We start from the raw sequence: 27292 nt of genomic DNA, 5'->3' as shown, positions 1-27292 counted from the left end.
TTCTCTGCCAGTGGCAATGTCCACAGATACACATGGGAAACTCAATAGTCAGCTGAATAAAAGAGCAGCTCAAACCTCAGCTAAGAAGTAAATTTTGTTTTAGTTTACGATAAAATAAAAAGGATTGTTAATAAAATATGTAATAAGTACCAATTCACGAGTAAGATATTATTTGTGAAAAAACAATTTATTTCGTAATGTCTTTATCTTCTCCTATCAGTGACAAAATAAGCTGGGTATTATTTAATTCGCAGAGGTCCATTTTGAATATGTTAGTTATACTGTAAGGAGAAATCTGAGCTAATAAAAAGGTACTGGAAAATCTTAGCTCAGCAGATATTACTCAAAAATGTCTTCTGTTCAGATTTACACATAGCAATTTTCAACAGGATAGAAAACTCCAGACATTTATCCTTAAAAGCTCGAGATCAAATGGTTAACTGCTAGATCCTGTCTGGTATAATGGACTGAGGAATCAGATATTAGCCTACTAAAGCAGAGAGGAACTATTTGTTCTCTACTCGTCAAGCAACTCTTTTTATTAGACTTCTTTATATGTTCTGTTGACTGAGTCAAAGATCCTGGCCAAAAGCCCTACATGTCTGAATCCTGTTTAATGATTCATTTCAAGAATCAGTTAACTAATTCTAGATAAACTTTTTAAATTACAGATATACTTCAATCATTTATGTTATATCAACTCATTGCTTAAATGAGCATCTGACATAAATCAGCATTTACGGTAATTTTTTGTTTGTTTTACCAATGTTACAGATGAACTGCTGGATCTATTTTCAGTAGATGTTGGTAAATTGTTAAATAAACAATGCTGACAAATGAACTATTTGAATTTACATGATTAAAAAATTGGCAGCTGTCAAATTGCCATCACAGAATGAGGTCTTCCATTGGGCATGATTGACCACGGGTGTTGGGTCCTATCTGTATTCGCAAGCCAGTACACCAGCCAGGGCATTATGATATGGAGAACAAGCTGTTGCCCATGCAGCTGTCTCCCCCCCCCCCCACGCAGCTGATGAATCCAAAGGATATATTTTGGCATCAGTGGCATCGCAGGAGTCATACTCAGCATAAGGCTGCCTTAGAGACGCCAGCTCAGGACTTTTCCTTGCAGTTTAATCTGGAAGCCTTTCCAATGTTGGGGATCGCTGCAAAGCAGTGAACGTTTGAGATCAGTTTTCTTCATCTATCACAGAATAATCTACATGCAAATACATACATACAATTTGAATGTTATATATAATTGCATGTGTTAATAAATAACACTATCCATTAACAGAACTTGTTGCATTTGTAAATCCAAAATCAGTAAGTTGTATATTGCAATGACATATATAGCTGTATACATAATTAAATTATGGTTTAAATAGTGTTCCATATAATAGATTATATATTTAATGAAGTCATTATTCATAATAATAACAGTCCATACATTATCCAAATAAAACATTATACCATTCTTATAAAGCACTATGATTTGTGTATAGACCATTAGTTTTTGAGACTGATTAACCTCAATAATTAATCTTCTTCTTTCTGGCATAGCAAAATTATAAATCCTAAAACTATTATTAACCCAAATAATAATCAGAGAAATGAATTTCAAATAATGCAGTATGGCATTTAGCCACTTATCACAATCGATACAAGGAGAATGTCATTTTAGTTACTTGTGGCTTATATCGATCCACCCGAGCAAGTCACTCTGACATGAGGAGGGGCCGAGGTTGCAACTGCATATCTGACTGGGTTTATATACAAACTTAAGCATATTTTTGATACAAGAATAAAGACTCTTGTTTGCAACTAATACCTTTATTCTGACCAAATATCAGGGGAAAAATACAAATGAGAAAGTCTTCTTGTGCAATGAACAATCGGTCAACGTAGAAGTAACATTTACAGTTTAAGATTCCCAGTGTAAAGCTGCCTGTGACAGTGACATAGCCGAAATGTTGTAGCAGACCTGGGTTTGTAGTGCTTAGAAAATTCCATCCCTCACCACGATGGAAGCATGTAGTTACAACTGATCTCTGCACAATACTACGAACATTAAATTGTTCCCACAACCTATGGACTCACTTTCAAGAACTTTTCACCTCGTGTTCTCGATATTTATTGTTTAGCTATTTATTATTATTATTCTTTCTTTTGTTGTTTCTTTGTATTTACTATGAATGCCTGCAGGAAAATGAATTTCAAGGTTGTATATGGTGACATACATGTACTATGATAACAAACTTTGAATACATGCCATCATTACAGAGAGCTGAGTTTAGAGCCCCAAATCATAACACTAGGCCCTGAATATGCTATTTAAAAGAATAACCTATAAATATATACTATACAGCAGCCCTGCCATATAAAGCATACATAGATCTGAAAATTCTAGATGTCAAAACTGTGTAAGATTTAACTTTCCATTGTAAAACAATCATCCCTCAAGCCTGTCATTGAGGTATTGTGAGAAAATTAATGTTATACTTTGAGAACGCACTGATGGAAAATGACCAATTGCATTTTTTTCACAAATTTGCTGTATTATTGTTTTGATGCTTTTCTCGATGCCAAGAGTTGCTGTAGAAAATTGTTAAATTGACAAACAAATCTGTGCAATTTCCTTTTTCTTTGAAGGCTGCAATTCCATTGCCTTCAGCTTTGCTTTTCCTTTTTTATTTCCCCTATTATTTTTGAAATTGTTTCCGAGCTTTAAAAATAAATAATTTTAATACTGTATTTTAATATCTTTTTAACATGTGTGCAAAAGAAACATTTTTCTGTTTTGTCTTGAAGGGCTAAGTGTTGGAAACATGTTTTATGTTTTCTCTGATGATGGGATCACAGTAATTCAGCCTACAGGATGTGAGATTCAAAGACAGATCAAAGCCAGTGACAAGATCATTGTAAGCTTTGTAAGTTCAAGATATTTCAATAGATTTTTAAACATCCTGATTTTTGAACTTTTATTTCTATTTTTGCACTGCTTAAATTTTCATTTGTGACCAATCTTTGAAGGCCTATTTTTATAAAAGAAAACTTTGTAGCAAGCTCCAGTGTACTACAATATGATCATACCCTTCCAAGCGCACTGCGTAGCACTGTACTTTGCCCATTCTGCTTAAATGATACTTGATCTGAAATTTTAATTAGGCTTCTCCCTAGTCATTCTCCAATATTGTAAAGCGGGTAGAACCATGATCTCTTGGTAACCATTTCCTACTCTACAAATCTGAAAATTAATTCATACACGTTCCTGGGGCATATGTTGTAAGGTACATATTTCAATCACAAATCCTTCCCATACTGAAATATTGTAACTATTAATTATGCACAGATTAGTGGTTAGATACATTTAATAGGACCAAATGTTGGTATGGGATACAAACAATGAATGTTTGAGCATTTAATTAATGCCTTCTGAAGCTTGAGATATATTAATGTTACAAAACATGGCCCTAGAAAATGAATTTCCACGCAGATCTTCAGATAATGCATGGTAGGAAATGCATGAAAGTCTTTCCTCACCCCTTCAATAATCAATAAAATTATTTCAGTAATACAATTGTTAAATAAAGCAATCACTTTGCTATGTTGCTGCACATCTTAACTAATAGTGTATTAAAACATACAAACATGACAGAAGCAAATAGTTAAGAACACAGTGGTTTTGGTACAATGATCTAGAATATTATTCCTTAATTGCTGAAGCCAAGTACAATCCCCAATCTCTTGGGATACAAGTTTTTATTCCCTGACTTCTCCAAATATTCTAATCTGAATGCAGTTCAGAAGCTTTGTTCCAGCTTGAAGTTTCATGTTTCTAAAAGGCAATCAAAATTATCTAATGAACCAGGCTGGGAAGCTTTCAACAATCTAGAAGTTTCCTTTATGGTTCCAATAAATATTCAAATATAAAAGTGTCTGCCCCATACCGCATTCAAAGGCTGGCTCGGCCTAAGATGCCTTAATGAATATATTAAGCATGTCATTCTCATTCAGAAACTTGATTCAGTAGTCTGCAAAACTAACAACGAAGTATACATCTCTTCAGAAATTAAACACAACAGGCTCAATTTGAATATTTACTTCAGATTTTTTAAATAGATAAAGTCCTTAATAATAAATTCTCCTCCTTTACAGGAAGAAATCTGTCCGTCTGAACATTGTGTTTGGGCCTCTGCTGTCAATATCAGAGACAAGTACATCTATGTGTCCCAACCCATGCAGAACCGAATACTGATCATTGACATTTCATCTCAGAAAGTATTACAGGTAACCTTAATCAATATATTAAATAATGATTGCATCTCATAAGGGATCAAATCTTCTTTATTAGCTGAAATGGGTGTTAAGTCTTGCTAAAATTGATAGAAAGAAAATTTCTAATAACCATTGATCACACATTGACAACTAAGTTTGTGCATCTGCCTCTGTTCCTTTTAGATCCAATCTTTCTAGTAGATACCATTTGAAATATATATCACAATCTGACATTTGCAAGTCACAAGAAAGAATGCAGCAAGAAATTGAAATACCACATTTGTCTGGGAGTAAAAAAAAGAGAGATGAAATTTATTGTGACGTTGCACATATTTTGGAGACTCACAGGGGTGTCAGAGCCCATAATTATTATGCATCCTGCAAGAAAGTTGTAATACAAGTTGAATTAAGTCTTTCAAATATGCCAGTTGGAAGTTTGCAGGGCAACAGTTGATTTGATCCCTTTGCTAACATTTTGAAGCACGCTACTGTTGGTTAACATGGCAGAACACATCTTTAGCATCTGCATGTCTGTATCCACCCACCATCAGTGCTACTTAAAAGGGACCATGATTTACTTTAAAGTTGAATGCAGATGTCTTCTGACTGCGATCTGACAGTGCAAGTGCTTGGTGATTCTACAGCTGATTCGAGTTGTAGAAGTCTACAGGGAGTACTGTCACAAATGTTGAAAGAGTTTTACAGACTTCAAGCTTGTACATAAACTGCCAGACATGTTTTGTTGTGATCATTCCCTTGTATCATGAGATAGCCTAGAGTTTTGAACAGGTATATCCCCTCTCCACCTGCTAGTCTATGACTCTCACACCATTTACATAGTGAGAATGATGCCTAAAGAAGATACCATCATTGCTGCAACTGTCAGTTTATGCTCAGCATGCAAGCTTGCATTTATGCCCCTCACTGAATGCGACTCCCATGCTTTCTTCAGCACTATTTCCATAGGATGAGCATTCACATATATCAATTGCATGTTCTTTTTTATTAAAATGATCACTGTAATGTAAGAAAGGGACATGCTCTCTTCTCACTGCTGCCATCAAGAATCACGTACAGGAGCCTCAGGACCCGCACCACCAGGTTCAGGAACAGTTATTACCCTTCAACCTTCAGGCTCTTGAACCAGAAGGGATAACTTCACTTGCCCCCTCACTGAACTGTTCCCACAACCCATGGACTCATTTTCAAGGACTCTTCATCTCATGTTCTCAATTTTTATAGCTTACTTATTCCTCTCTCTTTCTCTCTTTTGTATTTGCATAGTTTGTTGTCTCTCGCATGCTGGTTGTTTTTACCATCCTATTGAGTGCTGTCTTTCATTCATTCTATTAAGTTTCTTGGATTTACTATGTATGCCCACAAGAAAACAAATGTCAGGATGGTATATGGTGACATATATTTAATGTGATAATAAATTTACTTTCAACTTTGACAAATGAATGCATTTGTAAACCCACATAGAAATTGATCCCTCAATGACGACTCTAGGAACATTTCAAAATTTACAGCCAACACAGCGAAATAACTCATGGATACTTCAATAGTCTCTGACTGAATACTGAATTTATAGCTTTCATAACTTTCCCTGGTTGCTTGGTTATAGTGGCTGGCCAATATTTTGGTAACCTCATTTAAACATTGTCAATTGACCTGGAAGTCCCTAATAAATTAACAAGTCAGAGTATCCAATCTTGTTTCCACTAAAATAATTCCTGATCACGTGGCTTTAGATTGTTCAGGTATTCAAACAAGTTTAGATACATCTACATTATTACTATTTGGGAAAATACAAATATATTCTAAATGTCTCTCAATCTTTGTTATATGTAACTAATCTTACAATACATCCAACCTGACTAAATTTGTCCCTTCTCCCCAGACTCTATCTGCACTCATAGTTCCCCACACTAGTTTATATTTATTTAATTCAACATGCCTTCTGCTAGCCTGAACCATTGCCGCATTGCAAGATTATCAACAACGTGTTGCCTGGTTCTCTCTGTTCGGCAATACTTTGGAAGTGTATGACAAATGAACCAATGGCTTTTCCAGACTGACTTTGGAAGCTTCTACAAACAATACTAGAAACAAGACAACAATTAATTTAATGTAATTAAACTGAAGGTACATTACAGCAATAATTATCTTATTGCACCCCACAACACATATGCTACATTTGAATCACTTTGCAAAAACTTAACAATATGGGCCTATGGTTGTAACTACTCTGCAAAGGTATTTCTACTTTGGGTTTCTCTACTTTAAAGCATGATTTTGAAAATATTTTCCTCATTTATTTGTTTACACAATGTGTTCTTTGTTGGCAATGTTTCCATCATCATCCATCTCTAACTGCCGCAGAACTGAGGCATTCAAGAATCAAGTACATTAGTGGTCTAGAGCTACATATAACAGGTAAAGGTGGAAAATCTTCTTGTCTGAAGGATATCAGCAAACTAGATGGAATTTTATAACAAGATCCTACCTTCATTGTCCCTTTATTGTGATGAGCTTTATATATTTTTCAAAAATCCTGGTTTAATTTCTTGAATTTAAATTTGCCAGCTGTCATAGTGGCATTCAAGCCTGCATTTCCAGATTATTAGACCAGATTCTGTGGGTTAGCCCATTAGTTTAAATATATTCTGTTTTCCCTATAAATCATTCCAACTAACTAACTTGAAATCAGATCATCTAATGTCTCCATTTCAAGATTTTCTTTAAGTCATGTCAAGATTTTGAAAAGTTTGGTACCACCCATGATGTAGACTAGAACTTTAGTTTCACAAACATGAGAAAGTCTACAGATGCTGGAAATCCAAAGCAACACATACAAAATGCTGTAGGAACTCAGCAGGTCAGGCAGCGTATGTGGAAAAGAGTAAGCCGTCGATATTTCTGGCCAAGACTGTTCTTCGGGACTGAGGAGGAAGTGGTGAGATGCCTGAATAAAAATATGGGGTGGGAGGTGAAAGAAGCTAAATAGAAGGAGATAGGTGAAGCCAAGTGGGCGGGAAAGGTCAAGGGCTGGAGAAGAAGAATCTGATTGGAGAGTGGACCATAAGAGAAAGGGAAGGAGGACTGAACCCAGGAGGAAGTAATAGACAGATAGGAAGTGAAAGGTCAGAGTGGGAAATAAAGGAACTTTAGTTTATCTCGTTGCTTTTTGCATTCTGACACTATTGTAGATATTACCAGTTTCAAAATGGTAATTTTGAAATGGTAATGACGATCAAGGTGTTTATTTATGTGGGGAGTAGCTACTTATTGATAACCTCTCATAATTTCTTCACAGGCAGTGTCAACAGATCCTGTTCCAGTGAAATTACAGTATGATAAATCACATGACCAAGTCTGGGTCCTCAGCTGGGGAGATGTGAATAAAAGCAATCCTGCTCTACAGGTATGTGAAAGCTTCCTTTTGTGAGGAATATCCAAAGCTTGTGACATCAATTTTAAGTTAATAATTTAAAATAGGAAAAGACTATTTAAAGGTAGGTAAGCCTCTAATTCTTCCTAGTCAATATAAAATAACTCCTTGACAAAGCATTTCTCTCTCTCTGGTAATTTTGCATAACCTACTTTATATTTTCTTATGATACACAGGGAGGCAATTTAGACCACTGAGTCAATGCCATTTCACAACATAATCCCAACGGTCATAGGCACCAGTTATCTGCCCTTGTGACCTATTTTTGTATGTTTACTGACATCCCACTCATTCTTTTGTAAACTGGTTACGCTAAGGATAATTTACAATACACTATTAACCTAACTCCCAGCACAGCTTTTGATATGGGAGGGAGCTGAAGCCCTCAGGAGAACCACTCAGGTGTGGTCACAGGAAGCTAGACTGCATGCATCCGTGCGTCAATGCATATGTTCATTTGCAGACTGCTGACAATTGCTTGTTCTTGTCAACAACGCCATCAGTTTACTGGGCCTGTCTTTCAGGGACTAGGGCTATATATTTTTTATGCATCTATATGTTTACTGCATCTTATACGTGCCTTGTGCTGTGTGTGACTGTTGGTACTGCGTTTTGCACCTTGGCTCCAGAGGAACACTGTTTCTTTTGCCTGTACTCATGGGTATTTATGTATGGTTGAATGACAATTAAACTTGAGATTTAATTAGAACTTGAAAATGTGCAAACTCTACACAGAAATTGTGTTGGAAAGAAAAAGTTATGGGTTGAATGGTCTAATCCTGCTCCTATACCTTTTGGACACCAGCTATCAGAATCGAGTCCAAATCACCATAGTTGAGAGACATTACCATTAATTTCCAAAACAAGTAGTGCTGGAAATACTGAGCAGGACAAGCTGAAAGTCTTCCCACAGATTTCTAGCACTTCATTTTTTTGAGATTTTCCAAATCTGCAGTTTTGTTTTGATTGTCATTAATTACTTAATTATTTCTTGATTATCAAAATCTGGGACCAAGCAGCAAATGTGGGACCAAGAATACTTATAATGTAAGAATCTGACAGCATTAGACCTCCTACTTCTATACAATATTTTAGTTCCCATGCTGTACACCTCCAGGACTTGCCCTTGTAATTCCCAATCCCAGACTTCCAAATCCAGGTCACCCCTTTTCTTACACAAACATCCAGGTATTCTCCTCCATCTGGAACACTTTCCATTATCCTGCACTACTCCTTGGTCTGCAGGTGAAATCCATTCCCTATAATTTCATTACAGCATGCAGTGCTATTGCTTTATGACAATGGCTAACAGGCAGATGGCTGAATCTCTGTGTGCCCGAAATATGCAGCTAGCTGTTTGTCTTTAATTGTGAGCTGTCTGCTCATGCATAGCTGTGAACTGTTTGGAGAAGGCCTGTTGAGAACTAATAGCTGTTTGATAGAGAACTAATAGCTGTTTGTTGGTGCCTGGCTGAAGTATGGTTTCTGACAGTTGCTGGCTGCAGTTTCGAGAGTTACTTACTGGCAGTTGGATTACCTCTCGAGGGTGGCCGTTGGTTTTAGAGGGCACGTTCTAGTGACTGAGTGTTGATGCTTGGGTTGACTATAGTTTGATCGGCTGGTGGTGATGGAGGCTGAGTAGTTCCTCACAGCTGGTGGCTGCGCACAGACAGATGACAGACAGCTAATTACTATTAACTGGTTTCTTTTCTCTGTTAGTAACTGGCTAGCTTCCAACAGAACTATTGTGAGCATTCGTCTTGCCAAGTCTTTTTATACATGGCTCAAGACTGAATGTTTTCAATGTGTGGAATAGTTTTCATATACTGGACTAAGGATATTTTATAAATCTAAATATGTTCCTATACACTAGAGAATACATTAAATATATAGTAAAAAAAAATTATAACCCGCAGCTCCAGCTCATATATTTCTACTTTCTTTTCTCCATCAACAGAACAAGAAGTTCAGATTTTCTAGGTCACACTCTTTGTCACACTCAAAAAGTTTATGTTGACATTTTTCAATAAGGAGAGATTAAACAGACTGGGTCTATACTATATCTTTTAGGAGACTGAGAAACAAACTTCTTGAAAAGCACAGAATTCTGAAGGGGTTTGGTTGAAAAAAAGGTGATGTTTACTGGTCAGTATCTTAAATCGAGGGCTCACTATTCAGGACTTGCACAGTGAGCAATAGGGCTCTGATGCACCATCAATAACTCTCGGAGACGAGGGGCGAACAATAGGCTTTTATTAGCTGCAGGAGACCATGATTAGCAGCAAGAGACCACCACACAACATCCTGGAGACTGAGGGAGGACCAATGCCCTAATCACCTTTATACAGGGGTCTGTGGGAGGAGCCACAGGAGCAGTCAGCAGAGGGGAGTGTCCAGACAGGTATATGTACTTCACCACAGGCTCTGAGGAGTGCAGTAGAACAGAGGGATCTGGGAATACAGATCCATAATTCCTAGAAAGCAATGTCACAGGTAGATAGGTCATAAAGAAAGCTTTTGGCATGTTGGCCTTTATAAATCAGAGTACTGAGTCAGGAGTTGAGATGTTATGTTGAAGTGATACAGTATAAAATGCTGGTGAGGCCTACTTTGGAGTATTGTGGTCACCTAGCTACAGGAAATATGTCAATAAGATTGAAAGAGTGCATGGAATATTTACAAGGATGTTGCTATTGCCGTTTCAGGCCAAGACCCTTCGTCAGGACAAGGGTCAAAGGGTCTCGACCCGAAACGTCAACGGTGCTTCTTCCTATAGATGCTGCCTGGCCTACTGCGTTCCACCAGCATTTTGTGTGTGTTGCTTGAACCTTCACTAGCATAGCTTCTTGGCACAGGGAGCTCTTTTGCTCTATGAAATTGCCATACAATGTCCAAGCGCTTAAAAAGATTTATTCCATAGAATATATGCCCGCAAGTTGAATTAACCTAACTTCAATAACGATGTGTTTTACTTTGTATGAAGGGAAATTTAACACTGCCTGTGTAAAGTGTTATGAAATATAAAATCAAAATATTTTTTCTGAGATCAACCCCAGGTATTTCCATTCAAAAGAGATTTAAAAAAATATAAAACTCCCGAATAATGTTATGAAAATACTCAGTTATGGCAGTTTTTAATAATCTTCCTCGTTTATGTAAAATTGGTAGGTGCTTTGAACTTATAGGTTAATAAGAAGAAATAAAAGCTCTCCTGCTGCCCATTATGATTCAAAGATTCAATGTACATTTAATATCAAAGTGTGCATGCTGTATGCAACCCTGAGGTTTGCCTTCCCCACAGATAGCCTTGAAACAAAGAAAACCATGGAACCCGTTCAAAGTAAGCAGCAAACCCAAAAAAGCAAATCACGCAACCAGCAACAAAAAAGAAATGACTGAGAAAACACGGAAAATAAAACACAAAAGCACGAGTCCAACCATGTTCAGTTCAGCTCAGTGTTCAGTATCTGCCAGCTGCCTGGATTCAAGGTCACCAAAAATAGCAACAAAAAAAGCTCACAGAAAGCAGAAACGCATCATAACGTGAACTACAGAGTCCAATCCACTAAAAGCATTGATCAAATCTTGCCCAAGAACTCTGGTAGCAGCCTCCAAGAGCATCGAGGGAGAGAGATACCATTTGAACACAGGGACCTTCCTTCAAGAGCAGTGAGCAAGAAGGAGAGAGAAAGAGGCCATCACACATAGGTGCCTCCCTGCGGCAGCAACGAGCGAGAGGCTAGTAGACAGCGGTGAACACCCTGTCACCGTCTACACTTGTCTCAGTGACTTCGATCTTCCCTGCGAAATAGACAAGAAATGGAGTTAATCATGGTCTCACACCCCATCTCCAGGATTCCTGGCCTTGAAGCTGCACACTTTGCTCAAAGCCTCTCAGGACACTCTTGGAGACAGCAAAGTGCCAGATCACAAAATCAGCCTGATAACACACCACCAATATGTAGACTGCAGGCTCCAACAGTAGCAGAACCACATTTGAAAGAAAAAGAAGATGTGAAAGAAGTAGATTTGTGAACCACTTGGAGGATGTTGCCCTTGGTTACATTGTTTGCAGTGCTGTCTATGATATTAATTATGCCTCAGGACCACGTGATTAGACGTTCACTGATCCAAGCAGGTCAACATTGATTTGATGAAAATTTACCTGGAAATATTTAGTCCTAAGTAAGTTTGCAAGTACCCAATGATATAATTATATAGAGCTCCTTTGTAAGAAATTCAGTGAGGTATACAAATGTAGAAGCTGCCCTTAATTCAACGCCATCTGCATTGTAATAATAAAGTATTCAGAAAACACACAACAGATCATGCAGTATTCTGTGGGGAGAAACCCTGCATCCACACAACACAAGATTAACTGGTCTGATTCATTGTGCTCGTGGTCATACTGCAGGTATCCTAATTGTACTGAGTTCCAAATAATAAGTTCTTGTCTCAATGTACAGGAAAATTCAGGAGCAAGATCCCCATTTTTAAAATCTGGCCAACGTTTTTGTATGATCAGCTGCACCCCTCCTAAAGGATCCTTTGACTTTACATCCATTGAAATTTTAACACACATGTTGGGATACATGATACAGAAGGTTGTTCTCAGCAGTGTCCCTTTCAATTAAATATTCCACACAGTGCAGAGTTACAAATGTCGAATTCATCCTTAGATGAGACAGCATAACAGAGGCAGTGTCTATGGAGTCATAATCCAGCAGATATGCAGTATTAAAAAAGATTAAGTAAATATCAAAGAAGGTGAACTGAAGGCACCAGGATCTGGCAGTTGTAGATAGAGATCTGAATAGTAAACTTTAATTTGGAGTTACAAAACTGATTATCAGACTTGTATTTTTGCAGGTTATCACTCAAGCAAGTGGAAATGGAGACCATCATACTATCCACATGCAACCTGTTGGCAAACAGTTTGATCGCGTTGATGACTTTTTCATTCCTCCAACCAATCTCATCATCAATCACATTAGGTACAACCTTATTGTTTTCTTTTAAGGGAAGCTTCCAGTGTTGGTAGAGTAGAACTGGGTGGGTCTCTCTTTACAGGAAGACGTGGAATGAAAGTATAAAGCAATTGTACATTCTTTGTTAAAGATAAACCAATTGGAGCCAGAGAATGGAAAGCCAAAGTGATGGAGGCCATCCAAGGTATCAAGGATGTTCATGGGAAATGACTGGACCAGGGGAGAAAGAGGGAGTCAAGGCTGGAAGAAATAAGTTCAGCAAGGTTGAAAGGGTGGATCTCCCACAAGCCCTGCTTGGGGGCTTTGGGCTTAACATGGAAGCAAAGAGAGACTCTCAAGAAATTAGGTTGAAGACTGTGTGGCAGCTAGTGGCTTAATGTTTGATGATGACCTTGCACATTATTTCTTTCTGATAGCCAGTCAGTAAAATAGCAAGATGATCATTAAGATGTTAACACATACTCAGATGTATGCAACATAGATGCCAACAGTAAAGGTCATTACCTGCTGTCTACCGTCACTACAGAACTTGTGTGTGTTCAGGACAAAGAATCAGGCAGGACAGATCTTTACAAACACTACCCACCCTATAAAATGCATTATCCAAAGTCTCCCTTCTGGAAATCTCTATAGAGCTATTAAAGCAAAACTTAACACTGTTTTAAGAAGTTTCTTCCCCAGACAATTGATCAGTTCAACGAATCTAGTAGCCTCCCCTCACCAACACTCCCTCCTTTATCTATGCCGCCATCACTGCACTGCACTGTTAACACTTTAAAACATTTTTATGATGCTGTTTACATTGGAAATGCATGCTGTTATTTATGTACTGTTTTATGCACATCTTATTCTATATCTATCATTTAATCTCTACTTTTATTTTTATATAATTCATTACACTCGTTGAATGTTGTTGATTTTTATTGAATGTCGCACCCCGACCAACACACCACAGCAAATTCCTAATACTTATAATTATATATGGTGGGTAAAATAGATCTCTATGTTGCAACGAACAAGGCAAACCCAAATGCAGGACCCAAGCACGGAGATTGAGTTAGGATGCAGACGTGGGTGTGTGTGTTGTACGGCAAACAGGAGGGAAGCAGGAGGCAGGCAGAACTTATATTGACATGGAACGCAGAAAGGGAAATGGCAGACAAAGCTTTTCTTAGCACGGAGAGATGGAGTTACACAAGTAAACCTCAGTACTGAAATAAAACAGAATACTAACTTGACACGGAGAGACAGAGTTCCACAGGTAAACCTCGGAACGGGAGTAGAACTTAAGAAAACTTATGTTGACAAGGAAAGACAGAATTTCACAGGTAAATCTCAGTACTGAAGCAAAACTTAGAACACACTATCCTCAGTGGCCAGGAAACACTAATAACCACAATGGCAAAACCAACAATCTGGCAACTAGTGGGTGCAAAGCCGGGGTTCTTATGCTGCAGGTCTTGATGAAAACCAGGTATGCCACTATCAAAGGAAATCAGGAGAAAATGGGGAATTAACGGTCGGAACCATGGCACAATCAAAGGGAATTAGGAGAAAATGGGGAATTAACGGTCAGGACCATGACAGTACTCCCCCCCCCCCACCCAAGGGAGCCTTCAAGCAAATCCTCAGGCTGGTCTGGATTGCCTCGATGGAAATCTCGGATGAGGACAAGATGAAGGAGCGGGGAATCCAGGTGCGCTCCTCAGGACCATATCCTTCCCAATCTACCAGGTTCTGGAGACCCCTGCCTCGGCGGCTCACATCCAGTATTTGCTGGACAGTGTATGCTGGGTAATCGTCAATAATCTGGGTGGCTGGAGGGGGTTCAGCAGGAGGGCACGAAGGGCTGACAGACACAGGTTTCAACTGGGAGATGTGGAACGTGGGATGAATGTGCATGAATCTGGTCAGTTTGAGTCTGACCACTGAAGGGTTGATGATACTCTCAATTTCGAATGGTCCGAGGCAACGAGGAGTGAGTTTCTTGGGTTCACTCTTGAGGGGGATGTCTTTTGAAGAGTGCCAAACCATCTGACCAGGCCGATAGTTGGGTGCAGGAATTCGATGGGGACTGGCAATCCTCCGGTTGCGGTGGTTGAGCGGAACAGGGCCACATGTGTATCCTTCCAGACCTTGCAGCACCAGTGGAGATAGGCCTGATCTGAAGGCACACAATGTCGTCTTCCTGGGCAGGAAACTGAAGGGGTAGGTAACCAAGGGAGTATTCAAAGGGAGATATTCTGGTGGTGGTGCCGACCAGGGAGCGGTGGGAATACTCCACCCAAGTGAGATGGGTGCTCCAGGATGACGGGTTGTTGGCAGATATGCAACGCAGTGCTGCTTCCAAATCCTGGTTTGACTGTTAGTCTGTGGATGGAAACCAGAAGACAGACTTACTGAGGCTCCTAGGGCTTGACAAAAGGATCTCCAGACTTGAGAGATGAATTGAGGCCCTGGCCAGAAACAATGTCAAAGGGATTTCCATGAAGGCGAAAGATGTGATGGACAAGGAGGTCGGCTGTTTCATGGGCTGTAGGGAGTTTGGGAAGGGATATGAACTGCACGGCTTTGGAGAAACGGTCCACCATGGTGAGTACAGCTGTGTTACCATGTGAAAGGGGTAGTCCAGTAACAAAATCCAGAGCAATGTGGGACCAAGGGCAGCTAAGGACAGGTAGGGGATGAAGCAACCCAGCAGGTACCAGTGGGCACACACAGTACAGGCAGAGAGAAAAGAGCGAGTGTCAGCATCCATGGAGGGCCACCAGGAAGGTCATCTCAGATGGGACAGATTTTGATTGATTCCAGGATGGCAGGCAAAACAAGAAGTGTGTCCCCACTGGAGACACGGCACGAAGAGGCGATTGCGGGGTCCATTACCTGGGTCAGGTTGAGTCCGTTGGGCCTCTTTGACTGTGGATTTCATCCCCCAGGTGAGGGCAGCCACCACACAGGATGGTGGAAGGATGGTCTCAGGGTTGGGAAGGCCCTCCTCAGAGACATATTGATGAGAGAAAGCATCGGGCTTCCCGTTCTTGGACCCTGGACGATAGATGAGTGTGAATCTGAAACTGCCAAAAAGTAGTGCCCAAAGGCGTTTAGCAGTTTGGATGTACTTAAGGTTCTTATGGTCTGTCCAGATGATGAATGGATGTTCAGCTCCCTCCAGCCAGTGCCTCAACTCCTCCAAAGCAGGTTTGACGATCAGTAACTCCTGGTTCATAGTTTCGTTCAGCAGGGGATAGACGGCGAGGGAAGAAGGCGCAGGGATGGAGCTTTTGGTCTGGGCCAGACTGTTGGGAGATGACCGCACCCACCCCAGAGTCAGAGGCATTGACTTCCACAATAAATTGGTGAGAGGGGTCAGGTTGGACCAGGGTGGGAGCAAAAACACCTCTTCATCTCCGAGAAGGCTGAGTCTGCTTCGGGAGTCCAGTGGAAAGGGGTCGCAGGAGAGGTGAGCTGAGTTAAGGGCATTGCCACCCTGCTGTAATCCCCGATGAAGCAACGGCAGGAGTTTGCGAACCCCAGAAATCGCTGGAGTTGTTTGAATGTCGTGGGTTTTGGCCACTCTGCCACCACTCAGATCTTTTCAGGCTCCGCCCTCACTTGCCCGCTCTCAATGATGTACCCCAAGAAACTGATGGAATGGGCATGGAATTCGCACTTCTCTGCCTTAACGAACAGCTTGTTCTCCAAAAGCCTCTGAAGAACCGGATGGACACGGTGGGTGTGTTCCTGAAGACTGCGGGAGAAGATTAGGATGTCATCCAAATAACCGAAAGTGAAATGATTAATAAAGTCCTTAAGGACATCATTCACCAGGGCTTGGAAGACGGTGGGCACATTGGTGAAACCGAATGGCAAGACCAGATATTCGAAATGACCAAGGGGGTGTTAAAAGCTGTTTTCCATTCATCTCCCTCCCTTATCCTGACCAGGTGATAGGCATTCCGCAGGTCCAACTCAGAGAAAATATTGGCTCCGTGAAGGGGCTCGAAAGCAGAGTTGTTAAGGGGCAGGGGATACTTATTCTTTATGGTGATGCTGATCAGGCCATGGTAGTCAATGCAGGGGCGCAGTGAACCGTCCTTCTTCCCCACAAAGAAGAATCCTGCGCCTACAGGTTGGATAATGCCAGCCGCGAGAGAGTCATTTGAGTAAGCTTCCATTGCTTCCCTTTCTGGTCAGGACAGGTTATACAGCCCGGTAGGTAGAGGGGCTCTGGGGAGAAGGTCAATTGTGCAATCGTAAGGGTGATGTGGAGGCAGGGAAAGAGCCCGTTGTTTACTAAACACTTCTCCCAGATCGTGATACTCTACTGGAACCTTGGAAAAGTCGGGGGGGTTCAGAGGCAGACGAGGTCGCGGTGACTTCCACTGGAGAAAGGGATGATTGTAGACAAGGGGAGTGACAGAATGGATTCCATCTGACTATCTTCCCAGTGAACCAGTCAACGTGGGGGTTATGACGGCTTAACTAGGGGTAACCAAGAACTATAGGAGTTTGAGGAGAGGTAAGTAAATTGAATTGTATCTGTTCCCAATGGTTTCTACAGAGAAGGAGAGACAGGGGTTCCGTGCAGTGTGTGACTAGGGCCAGTAGTCTACTGTCCAGTGACCGGGCTTCCAGGGGAGCACTCAACGGTTTACGACGAATTCCAGCCTGAAAAGCTAAGTTCTTATCCAAAAGGCTTCCCTCAGCGCCAGAGACCACTAGTGCTAACAGTGGCAGGGACTGTTGGTTGTAATGCAAAATGGCTTGAAGCTGCATCCAGGTTCAGGGAACGGAAGGGAATGTTGTCTGGCTCACCAGGGTCCCCCTTTCTACTGGTGAGTCTCCCCTTTTTGACCAAAGTGGACAGGTAGAACGGAAGTGGCAAGACTGGCTGCAATATAGACACTTACCCACTCTCAATCTCCGGAGTCGTTCAGTGGGGGAAAGACAGTTCCGTTTCAGCTGCATAGGTTCCTCTCCTGGGGCGGTGGAAACGGCCGGGCTGGGAGCTACTCTAGGAGCAGGAGGAGAAGAGAGGCTTGTTCTGGTGGGAAGTGGTAATGAGTGCCGAGGAGTGGCCAAAGATGGTGGATGACCAGTTCTTTCTCTATGACGTTCTCGGAGACTATTGTCCAATCTGGTGGCTAGGGAGATCAAGGAGTCCAGGCTGTCAGTGTCGTCTCTTGTTGACAACTCATCTTGCACCGTGTTACTGAGACCATTCTGAAATACCCCTTGGAGTGCCTGATCATTCCACCCCAAGTCAGCCACTAACATCTGGAACTCCACGGAATATGAACCAGATTTGATCAGGGACCTTGAGGTAAAGGAACCATTAGGAGGTAGTGACCATAATATGATACTTTTTTTAACCTACAATTTGAGAAGGAGAAGGGAAAATTGGATGTGTCAGTATTACAGTTGAACAAAGGGAACTATGGAGCTATGAGGGAGGAGCTGGCCAAAGTTCAATGGAACAATACTCTAGCAGGGAAGACAGTGGAAGAACAATGGCAGGTATTGCTGGGAATAATGCAGAAGGTGCAGGATCAGTTCATTCCAAAGAGGAAGAAAAATCCTAAGGGAGTAAGGGGTGGCCGTGGCTGACAAGGGAAGTAAAGGGCAGTATAAAAATAAAAGGGAAGAAGTATAACATAGCAAAGATGAGCAGGAAACCGGAGGACTGGGAAGCTTTTAAAGAGCAACAGAAGATAACAAAAAAGGCAATACACCAAGAAAAAATAAGATACGAAGGTAAACTAGCCAAGAATATAAAGGAGGATAGTAAAAGCTTCTTTAGGTATGTGAACAGCAAAAAAATAGTTAAGACCAAAATTGGGCCATTGAAGACAGAAACGGGTGAATTTATTATGGGGGACAAGGAAATGGCAGATGAGTTGAACAGGTACTTTGGATCTGTCTTCACTAGGGAAGACACAAACAATCTCCCAGATGTAATAGTGGCCAAATGAACTAGGGTAAAGGATGAACTGAATGAAATTTATATTAGGCAAGAAACGCTGTTGGATAGACTGTTGAGTCAGAAGGCTGATAAGTCCCCGAGACCTGATGGTCTGCATCCCAGGGTACTTAAAGAGATGGCTCTCGAAATCGTGGATGCATTGGTAATCATTTTCCAATGTTCTATAGATTCAGGAACAGTTCCTTCTGATTGGAGGGTGGCTAATGTTGTCCCACTAAGGAGGGAGAGAGAAAACAGGGAATTGTAGACTGGTTAGCCTGATGTCAGTGGTGGGAAAGATGCTGGAGTCAATTATAAAAGAAGAAATTATGACACATTTGGATAGCAGTAAAAGGATCAGTCCGAGTCAGCATGGATTTGTGAAGGGAAAATCATGCTTGACTAATCTTCTGGAGTTTTTTGAGGATGTAACTATGAAAATGGACAAGGCAGAGCCAGTGGATGTAGTGTACATGGACTTCCAGAAAGCTTTTGATAAAGTCCCACATAGGATATTAGTGGGCAAAATTAGGGCACGTGGTATTGGGGGCAGAGTACTGACATGGATTGAAAATTGGGGGGCTGACAGGAAACAAAGAGTAGCGATTAACGGGTCCCTTTCGGAATGGCAGGCTGTGACCTGTGGGGTACTGCAAGGTTTGGTGCTGGGACCGCAGCTGTTTACAATATACATTAATGATTTAAATGAAGGGATTAAAAGTAACATTAGCAAATTTGCCGATGACACAAAGCTGGGTGGCAGTGTGAAATGTCAGGAAGATGTTATGAGAATGCAGGGTGACTTGGACAGGTTGGGTGAGTGGGCAAATGTATGGGAGATGCAGTTTAATGTGGATAAATGTGAGATTATTCACTTTGGTGGCAAGAACACGAAGGCAGATTACTATCTAAATGGAATCAAGTTAGGAAAAGGGGAAGTACATCGAGATCTAGGTGTTCTTGTACATCAGTCAATGAAAGCAAACATGTAGGTACAGCAGGCAATGAAGAAAGCTAATGGCATGCTGGCCTTTATAACAAGAGGAATTGAGTATAGGAGTAAAGAGGTCCTTCTGCAGCTGTACAGGGCCCTGATGAGACCCCACCTGGAATATTGTGTGCAGTTTTGGTCTCCAAATTTGAGGAAGGACATTCTTGCTATTGAGGGAGTGCAGCGTAGGTTCACAAGGTTAATTCCCGGAATGGCAGGACTGTCATATGTTGAAAGGTTGGAGTGACTGGGCTTGTATACACTGGAATTTAGAAGGATGAGAGGGGATCTGATTGAAACATATAAGATTATTAAGGGATTGGACACACTGGAGGCAGGAAGCATGTTCCCGCTGATGGGTAAGTCCAGAACTAGAGGCCACAGTTTAAGAATAAGGGGTAGGCCATTTAGAATAGAGATGCGGAAAAACTCTTTCACCCAGAGAGTGGTGGATCTGCCCCAGAAGGCAGTAGAGGCCAAGACTCTGGATGCATTCAAGAGAGAGTTAGATAAAGCTCTTATAGATAGTGGGGTCAAGGGATATGGAGAGAGGGCAGGAACGGGGTACTGATTGTGTATGATCAGCCATGATCACAGTGAATGGCAGTGCTGGCTAGAAGGGCCAAATGGCCTACTCCTGCACCTACTGTCTATTGTCTGTAATATTCGGTAACACTGCATGAGCCCTGGTGAAGCGTGAGTAGATGCTTGGCGGCGTCTTTACCACGGACAGGGCGGTCAAAGATCTTTCTCATTTCCCAAATAAAGGTGGCAAAAGAAGAGCAGATATCCAGTTGGTTATCCCAAACAGCTGTGGCCCATGCTAAGGCACTTCCTCGCAACAACTCCATGATATAAGCAATCCTGAGGAGCACTGAAGAAGGAAGGTCTGGTGCTTCCCCAAATCCCCAGCGTAGTGCTCCGGGCGTGATGTGAGCAGACAGGGAATGGAGTTCTTCATGACCTCCCAGAGGAGTTGCTCGTGCTGTCCCAGTAGGGAACCCTGGCTGGTAAGGGCTTGTTGAAGGGTTTTCATGTCCTCTGGGTCCATCGTGGCCAGATCATTCTGTTGCAACAAATGAGGCAAACCCAAACACAGGACACAGGCATGGAGATTGAGTTAGGATGCAGACACGGGCGTGAGCGTTGAACAGCAACTGGAGGGAGCTCAGGGCAGCAGGAGGCAGGCAGAATTTATCTTGACATGGGGCGTAGAAAGGGAAGCAGCAAACAAAGCTTTTCTTAGCACAGAGAGACGGAGTTACACAGGTAAACCTCGGTGCTGAAGTAAAACTTAGAATACACAATCCTAAGGGGCCGGGAACCGGGAAATGTTAATTACCACACTGGCAAAACCAACAATCTGGCAACTAGTGGGTGCAATGCTGGGGTTCTTATGCTGCAGGTCTTGATGAAAACCAGGTGTGCTGCTATCAAAGGGAATTAGGAGAAAAATGGGGAATTAACGGTCAGGACCGTGACACTCTAATCCTTGACAGAGATTAGCACTGTACCATGCAAAATGCTAACCATAGCAAATGGCACTCAACAGGAGAGTACTGGTCACAAAGATCTTTCTGACCTCTACTGAGTCTTAGTGATTATTCTGAAATGTGAGCTCTCGCATTATGTGCAATTAACTCTGAGTTAGTTTCCAACTTTGCCCATTACCTGATCTACAGACAAAGCTATTCATTGCACAAAAGTGACTTCTGAAACAGCTCACACCAAGTTAGCTGATTAAACCTAATTCCATTGGAAAAAAGGCTGCAGCAAGCTTAGCTGTGGAGAGGAAAACCATGATTTCTGTCATCTTCATGATATAAAGACAATAAGCTCATATTGTATGTATCAAAGGTAATATCAGAACCAATGATGTTTTGTATTTAGATTCACTATGCAATACGTCATACAGTGCAGGCATGTTGGAGGAATCTTTCCTCTTTCCTCTTCTTGAACAATTCTTATTAATTAGTATTACATTAAATCTACAAAACTGAATACTAAGTACTCAGCACAATCGAGGATAACACTGAAAATAATCGTATTGGTAGGTTTGCTCCTGGTAATTTGGCTGACACTGTGCAAGTGCAATTCATTAGAGCACACTTTTTCATCTCCAAAATGCACATCAACATGATCTGACCTGGTTAGGTTGCCTGAGCAGCTGTTTCCAGGTGTAATTGCACCTCAGGAAAATCAGCCTGTCCCCATTGGTGGACACTTCACTTGAGCAAGATTGATAACATTGGACAGAAATTCTTTTTGAAAGTGTTGCTTCCTCAGAATTTCTTTTTTGTTTACGATAGACCACTTGAAGCTGGACACAAAAATAATTTTGGACTACTTGTATCAGATTAGGAATTTGGAGAAACAACAGTTGCAAAACAGTGCTGATACATTGCAATTGTTTAATCTACTAAACTAAAAACGTTTTGTTAATAGTTTTCATTTGTACTCGGTGTCTGAGGCTTCTCACTTAAGTGTCCAACAATAATCAGCTGGCATTGATGGATTCCAGTTGCCCTGATACTGTTTCTCCATGACTGCAATATCTTGGTGAAACCTTTCACCATGCTTGGACAGTGCCAAGATTTTGCAGGGAAGTCGTCTAAACGGGAATGCAGAAAATGAATTGTTAGTGACACGTTGCACTTTATGGGTTTGTTCGCTTCAAGCATGTTGTCAATCAGCTTCATGTACAAACCCCATTTCCAGAAAAGTTGGGATATTTTCCAAAATGCGATAAAAACAAAAATCTGTGATATGTTAATTCTTGTGAACCTTTATTTAACTGACAAAAGTACAAAGAAAAGATTTTCAATAGTTTTACTGAACAACTTAATTGTATTTTGTAAATATACACAAATTTAGAATTTGATGGCTGCAACACACTCAACAAAAGTTGGGACAAAGTTAAAATAAGATTGAAAAGTGAACAGAATATTCAAGTAACTCCAGTTTGGAAGACTCCACATTAAGCAGGCTAATTGGTAGCAGGTGAGGTATCATGACTGGGTATAAAAGTAACGTCCATCAAAGGCTCAGTCTTTGCAAGCAAGGATGGGTCGTGGTTCACCCCTTTGTGGGAAAATTTGTGAGAGAATTGTTAGTCAGTTCAAAAGGAACATTTCCCAATGCAAGATTGCAGAGAATTTAGGTCTTTCAACATCTACAGTATGTAATATTGTGAAAAGATTCAGAGAATTCAGAGACATCTCACTGCATAAAGGGGAAGGTCGGAAACCACTGTTGAATGCGCGTGATCTTCAAGCCCTCAGGTGGCACTGCCTAAGAAACCATCATACTACTGTGACAATTATAGCCACATGGGCTCGGGAGTACTTCGGAAAACCATTGTCACTTAACACAGTCTGTCGCTGCATCCAGAAATGCAACTTGAAACTGTATTACGCAAAGAGGAAGCCATAGATCAACTCTATGCAGAAACGCCGACGAGTTCTCCGGGCCTGAGCTCATCTCAGATGGACCAAAAGACGGTGGAACCATGTGCTATGGTCCGATGAGTCCACATTTCAGCTAGTTTTTGGAAAAAACGGGCATCGAGTTCTTCGTGCCAAAGATGAAAATGACCATCCTGATTCGTATCAGCAAAAGTTGCAAAAGCCAGCATCTGTGATGGTATGGGGGTGCATCAGTGCCCACGACATGGGTGAGTTGTATGTATGTGAAGGTACCATTGACTCTGAGGCGTATATTAGGAATTTAGAAAGACATATGTTGTCATCAAGGCAACGTCTCTTCCCGGGATGTTCATGCTTATTTCAGCAGGACAATGCCAGACCACATTCTGCTACAACAGTGTGGCTTTGTAGACACAGAGTGCATGTGCTTGACTGACCTGCTGCCAGTCCAGATCTATCTCCTATTGAAAATGTATGGCGCATCATGAAGAGGAGAATCAGACAATGGAGACCACGGACTGTTGAGCAGCTGAAGTCTTATATCAAGCAAGAATGGACAAAATTTCCAACTGCAAATCTACTACAATTAGCATCCTCAGTTCCAAAACAATTAAAAAGTGTTATCAAAAGGTGATATAACACAATGGTAAACATGCCTCTGTCCCAACTTTTGTTGAGTGTGTTGCAGCCATCAAATTCTAAATTTGTGTACTTTTTCAAAATACAATTAAGTTGGTCAGTAAAACTATTGAAAATCTTTTCTTTGTACTTTTGTCAGTTAAATAAAGGTTCACGAGAATTAACATAGCACAGATTTTTGTTTTTATTGCAATTTGGAAAATATCCCAACTTTTCTGGAAATGGGGTTTGTAGTTTGGTGCTCTGTAGTTGCCAAGATAAATTTCAACAACATCTTTAAATGTCTTCCAATTTTCTCCAGTACCACTAGAAGCTCGTCGAAATGTCTGCCATTGATGACCTGTTTGATTTGTGGACCAACAAAAATACCTTACTTAATCTTGGCATCTGTTATTCTGATTTTATTTATGAATTGAAATAACAAATATATATATGATTTCAAAATAAAAAGGTGTATGATAAAGAAATTTCATAGTGATTTTCATGATCAAGCAGTCCAAAATCCATAAGGTACTCTTAGAAGTATCCAGGAAGCAAAATCTTTGTTGTGCAGTGTAATTACCCCGCATCAATTGCAGATTTTAAAATGCCACAGATCTCACACCTGACATTTTTTTACTCTTACCAACATAAACTAGAGTCTTTTGGTGCAACTTATGACTTTCACTGAACACTCACATAAATGACTATGAGCACATCATGCTGAGATCACCAATAAGACGTCAATTAAATGACCTGCTCTGAAACATCAGTGTCTCACTTGTAACATCCAACAGCCTGAATTTTCAAAATTTGGGATAATCAAAGGTCCTTCATTGATCTAGAGCTGCACACTGTGATCTCTGCCTCATTGATTATCCTTCCTCAAGCAGTGGCATGCAACTGTTCCTAACAAGGGACTCAATCAGAGCCTATGATCCCATGTGGGCTGCTAACACAGGTAGAGGCTCATCATGTTTCTTCCCCAGTTCTAGATATTGCAGCATAACCGACTGTATCTGCAGTGTGTGCTGAGGTGATCTATAAACCAGTCTCATTTAGATGATAATTATAATACTTAAGTGGAATTGGGGCTTCAGAATATATGGATACACTTCACTGCAGTCTTAAAGGATGACTGCATGTCACACATATGATGTCATATGTGACTTATTTACTCACAAATATGCCATAGAATTATCCAATGTTCAACTGCCTTTCTTTTTAGTCAACTTCCCTACCTGCAGAACCACACCACAGGAATATGTGGAAAACCTTTTTTTGTAGATGCCAGTTGTCCTTAGAAGACTGCAGTAGTTGTTAATTAAAAAAATCTTTGTTTAATATGAAGGGAATGCCAGTAAGTGTTCATTGCCCCTCTAGCATAACTTATTAAGAATTTGGAAACTCCAGAAAAAAGTCTCAAAAGATTTTCCACGGCTCTCCTGCCAGCTAGGTAGAATCTACCCACAACAATCAGCAACTCTCTGCATAAGGTATTCTTTCATGTTCCAAAAGTTGATTTAAGACCATAAGTCATAGGAACGGAATTAGGCCATTTGACCCATCTAGTCTGTTCCACCATTCAATCGTGGCTGATACTTTTTTCCCCACCTCAGCCTCATTTCCCAGCCTTTTGCCCATAACCTTTGAGGGCGAGTCCAATCACGAACCGATCAATCTCCGCCTTAAATACACCCAATAACCTGGCCTCCACAGCTGCCTGTGGTAACAAATTCCACAAATTCACCACTCTCTGGCTAAAAAATTTTCTCCGCATCTCCATTTGATGGAGGACTAATCATTTATGTCTTTTTGTTTAGATTCGGATTTATTGTTCATAGCTCAGAAGCAGCACTTCACAAGATTGATCTGGAAACTGTGGCCTACATCAAGACAATCAGCCTAAAGAACTACAGCTGCATCCCAGAAGCAATGGCCTACACTCATCTGGGTGGCTATTACTTCATCCATTGTCAGACAAATGACTCAAGCTTGCCTCAGTCACAGATCATCATTGACAGTGTCACTGATTCTGTAATTGGATACAATGATAAAGTGTCAGGTACTCCATATATCTCCCCTGATGGACACTACATAGTCAGCACAGATGATTACAAGGGGCTAATTACAGTCCAGTCTGTTACCTTGCGGGGTGAGATCATGTCTACATTTGAAATTACTACAAACCTACACATTGTTGATGTGACCTTCCAGCTATCTTTCACAGAAGCCAATGAATATTACATCTACGCCAGCTCCGGTGTTCAAACAGATTTGCTGTTTCTGGAACTCTCCACAGGGAACATTAAATTCATTAAGGGCTTGAAAGTTCCCATTAAACAAAAGGACTGGTTGTGGAATGGCAATAACAGGGCAATAGTTAACAGTGGTTTATTTGGACAGCATCTCATTGCTCCGTCTAAGGATTCCTTGTTCATCATAGGAGCAAGACAAAAGAAATTGAACTGTGAGATATCCAAGATAACACGAGGCAACACAATTGTGTGGGTTGGGGAAGCATGAAAACCTACAGAGCGGAGCTTAACTTCATCCAATGACCTTTTACACTGCTTTTAAGACAACTGTACAGATAGCATCTGCATTTTTTTACACACTGAAAAGCAATCTTACTGTACTCAACTTTGCTGAACTTAGTGTTTTGAATATTATTGTGAGCATAGATTGCAAGTATTAGTTAATAATAAATTAAACCCTTTATGTTTTAATGTTTTAATTTTTAAAATCATTCATCACCTCTTCCATTTCTGCAGAGAAAAAAATATATTTTCGATAACTTTTCACCGTGGATTATCATAAATGTATTCTAAAAGACAACAAGAGCTACAGGACGTTTCTCTTCCACCCCTTATTCATCTCTTCCTACAACAATTTACTTTGAAATCAATCACATTGTTCCATTTTTATTTTTAAATTTGAGCGTGATCATGAACTACAGTCCTCAAATGGTCACAAAGCAAAAACAATAAAGATACACATTGATTGAAATTAATTCAGCTAATTGTTGTTTAGTATTTTGCTCTTTCCCTCTAGTTCTGAGATTCTCTTATTAAATTGATGGACATTCTGTATAAGGTACAATTTCTAAAATTTAACAGAGCAACACATGCAGTCCCAACTCAGCTGGAACTTAACAAGTAATGCAACATCTATGGAGAGGAATAAAGAGTTGACATTTTGAACCAAAACTCTTCATCAAGACTCGCAAAGCATCAACTCTTTACTCCTCTCCACAGGTGCTGCCTGACCTGCTAAGTTTTTCCAACATTTTGTGTGTGTTACTTCAGAGTTCCAGCATCTGCAGGATCTCCTGTGTGTCCAAAAGTTAACTGATTTGCTTCTGCTATGTTATTATGTATGGTCAGACCCTTCATGCAGTGTACTGTCTTTGTACAGAAGAGTTAGAGCCAGAAGGGGAAGATAAACTCACTGTGTCATTAATGCATTTCCTAACCCTGATGCAATGCACAAGGCTGAGTACAAAATACTTCCGTAGCAGGATTTCCACCATCCTCTTAAAGTCAAAATTGAGTGCCATTTGCTGAAGTTTATACC

At 40.7% G+C, this 27292-nt stretch overlaps 1 protein-coding gene across 4 annotated transcripts in view; it reads left to right on the top strand.

Annotated features, from left to right (window-relative positions):
• The window catches only part of LOC132405639 (follistatin-related protein 5-like), a 683401-nt gene extending 656668 nt beyond the window's left edge, over positions 1–26733 (top strand). For all 4 annotated transcript variants that reach the window (XM_059990615.1, XM_059990616.1, XM_059990614.1 and 1 more), the window contains 5 exons: positions 2815–2933; positions 4162–4293; positions 7598–7705; positions 12602–12726; positions 25540–26733. In XM_059990615.1, coding sequence (XP_059846598.1) covers positions 2815–2933; positions 4162–4293; positions 7598–7705; positions 12602–12726; positions 25540–26242 — 1187 coding nt within the window. In that variant the 3' untranslated portion in view covers positions 26243–26733. The remainder of the gene's footprint in view (positions 1–2814; positions 2934–4161; positions 4294–7597; positions 7706–12601; positions 12727–25539) is intronic.
• The last annotated feature ends 559 nt before the right edge of the window (positions 26734–27292 follow it).

The sequence above is a fragment of the Hypanus sabinus genome, chromosome 15 (genome assembly GCF_030144855.1).
Source record: "Hypanus sabinus isolate sHypSab1 chromosome 15, sHypSab1.hap1, whole genome shotgun sequence".
In the NCBI taxonomy this organism is placed as follows: Eukaryota; Metazoa; Chordata; class Chondrichthyes; order Myliobatiformes; family Dasyatidae; genus Hypanus; species Hypanus sabinus.
The sequence above is the reverse complement of the archived record's forward strand: the minus strand, read 5'-3'. Positions and strand labels throughout refer to the sequence as shown.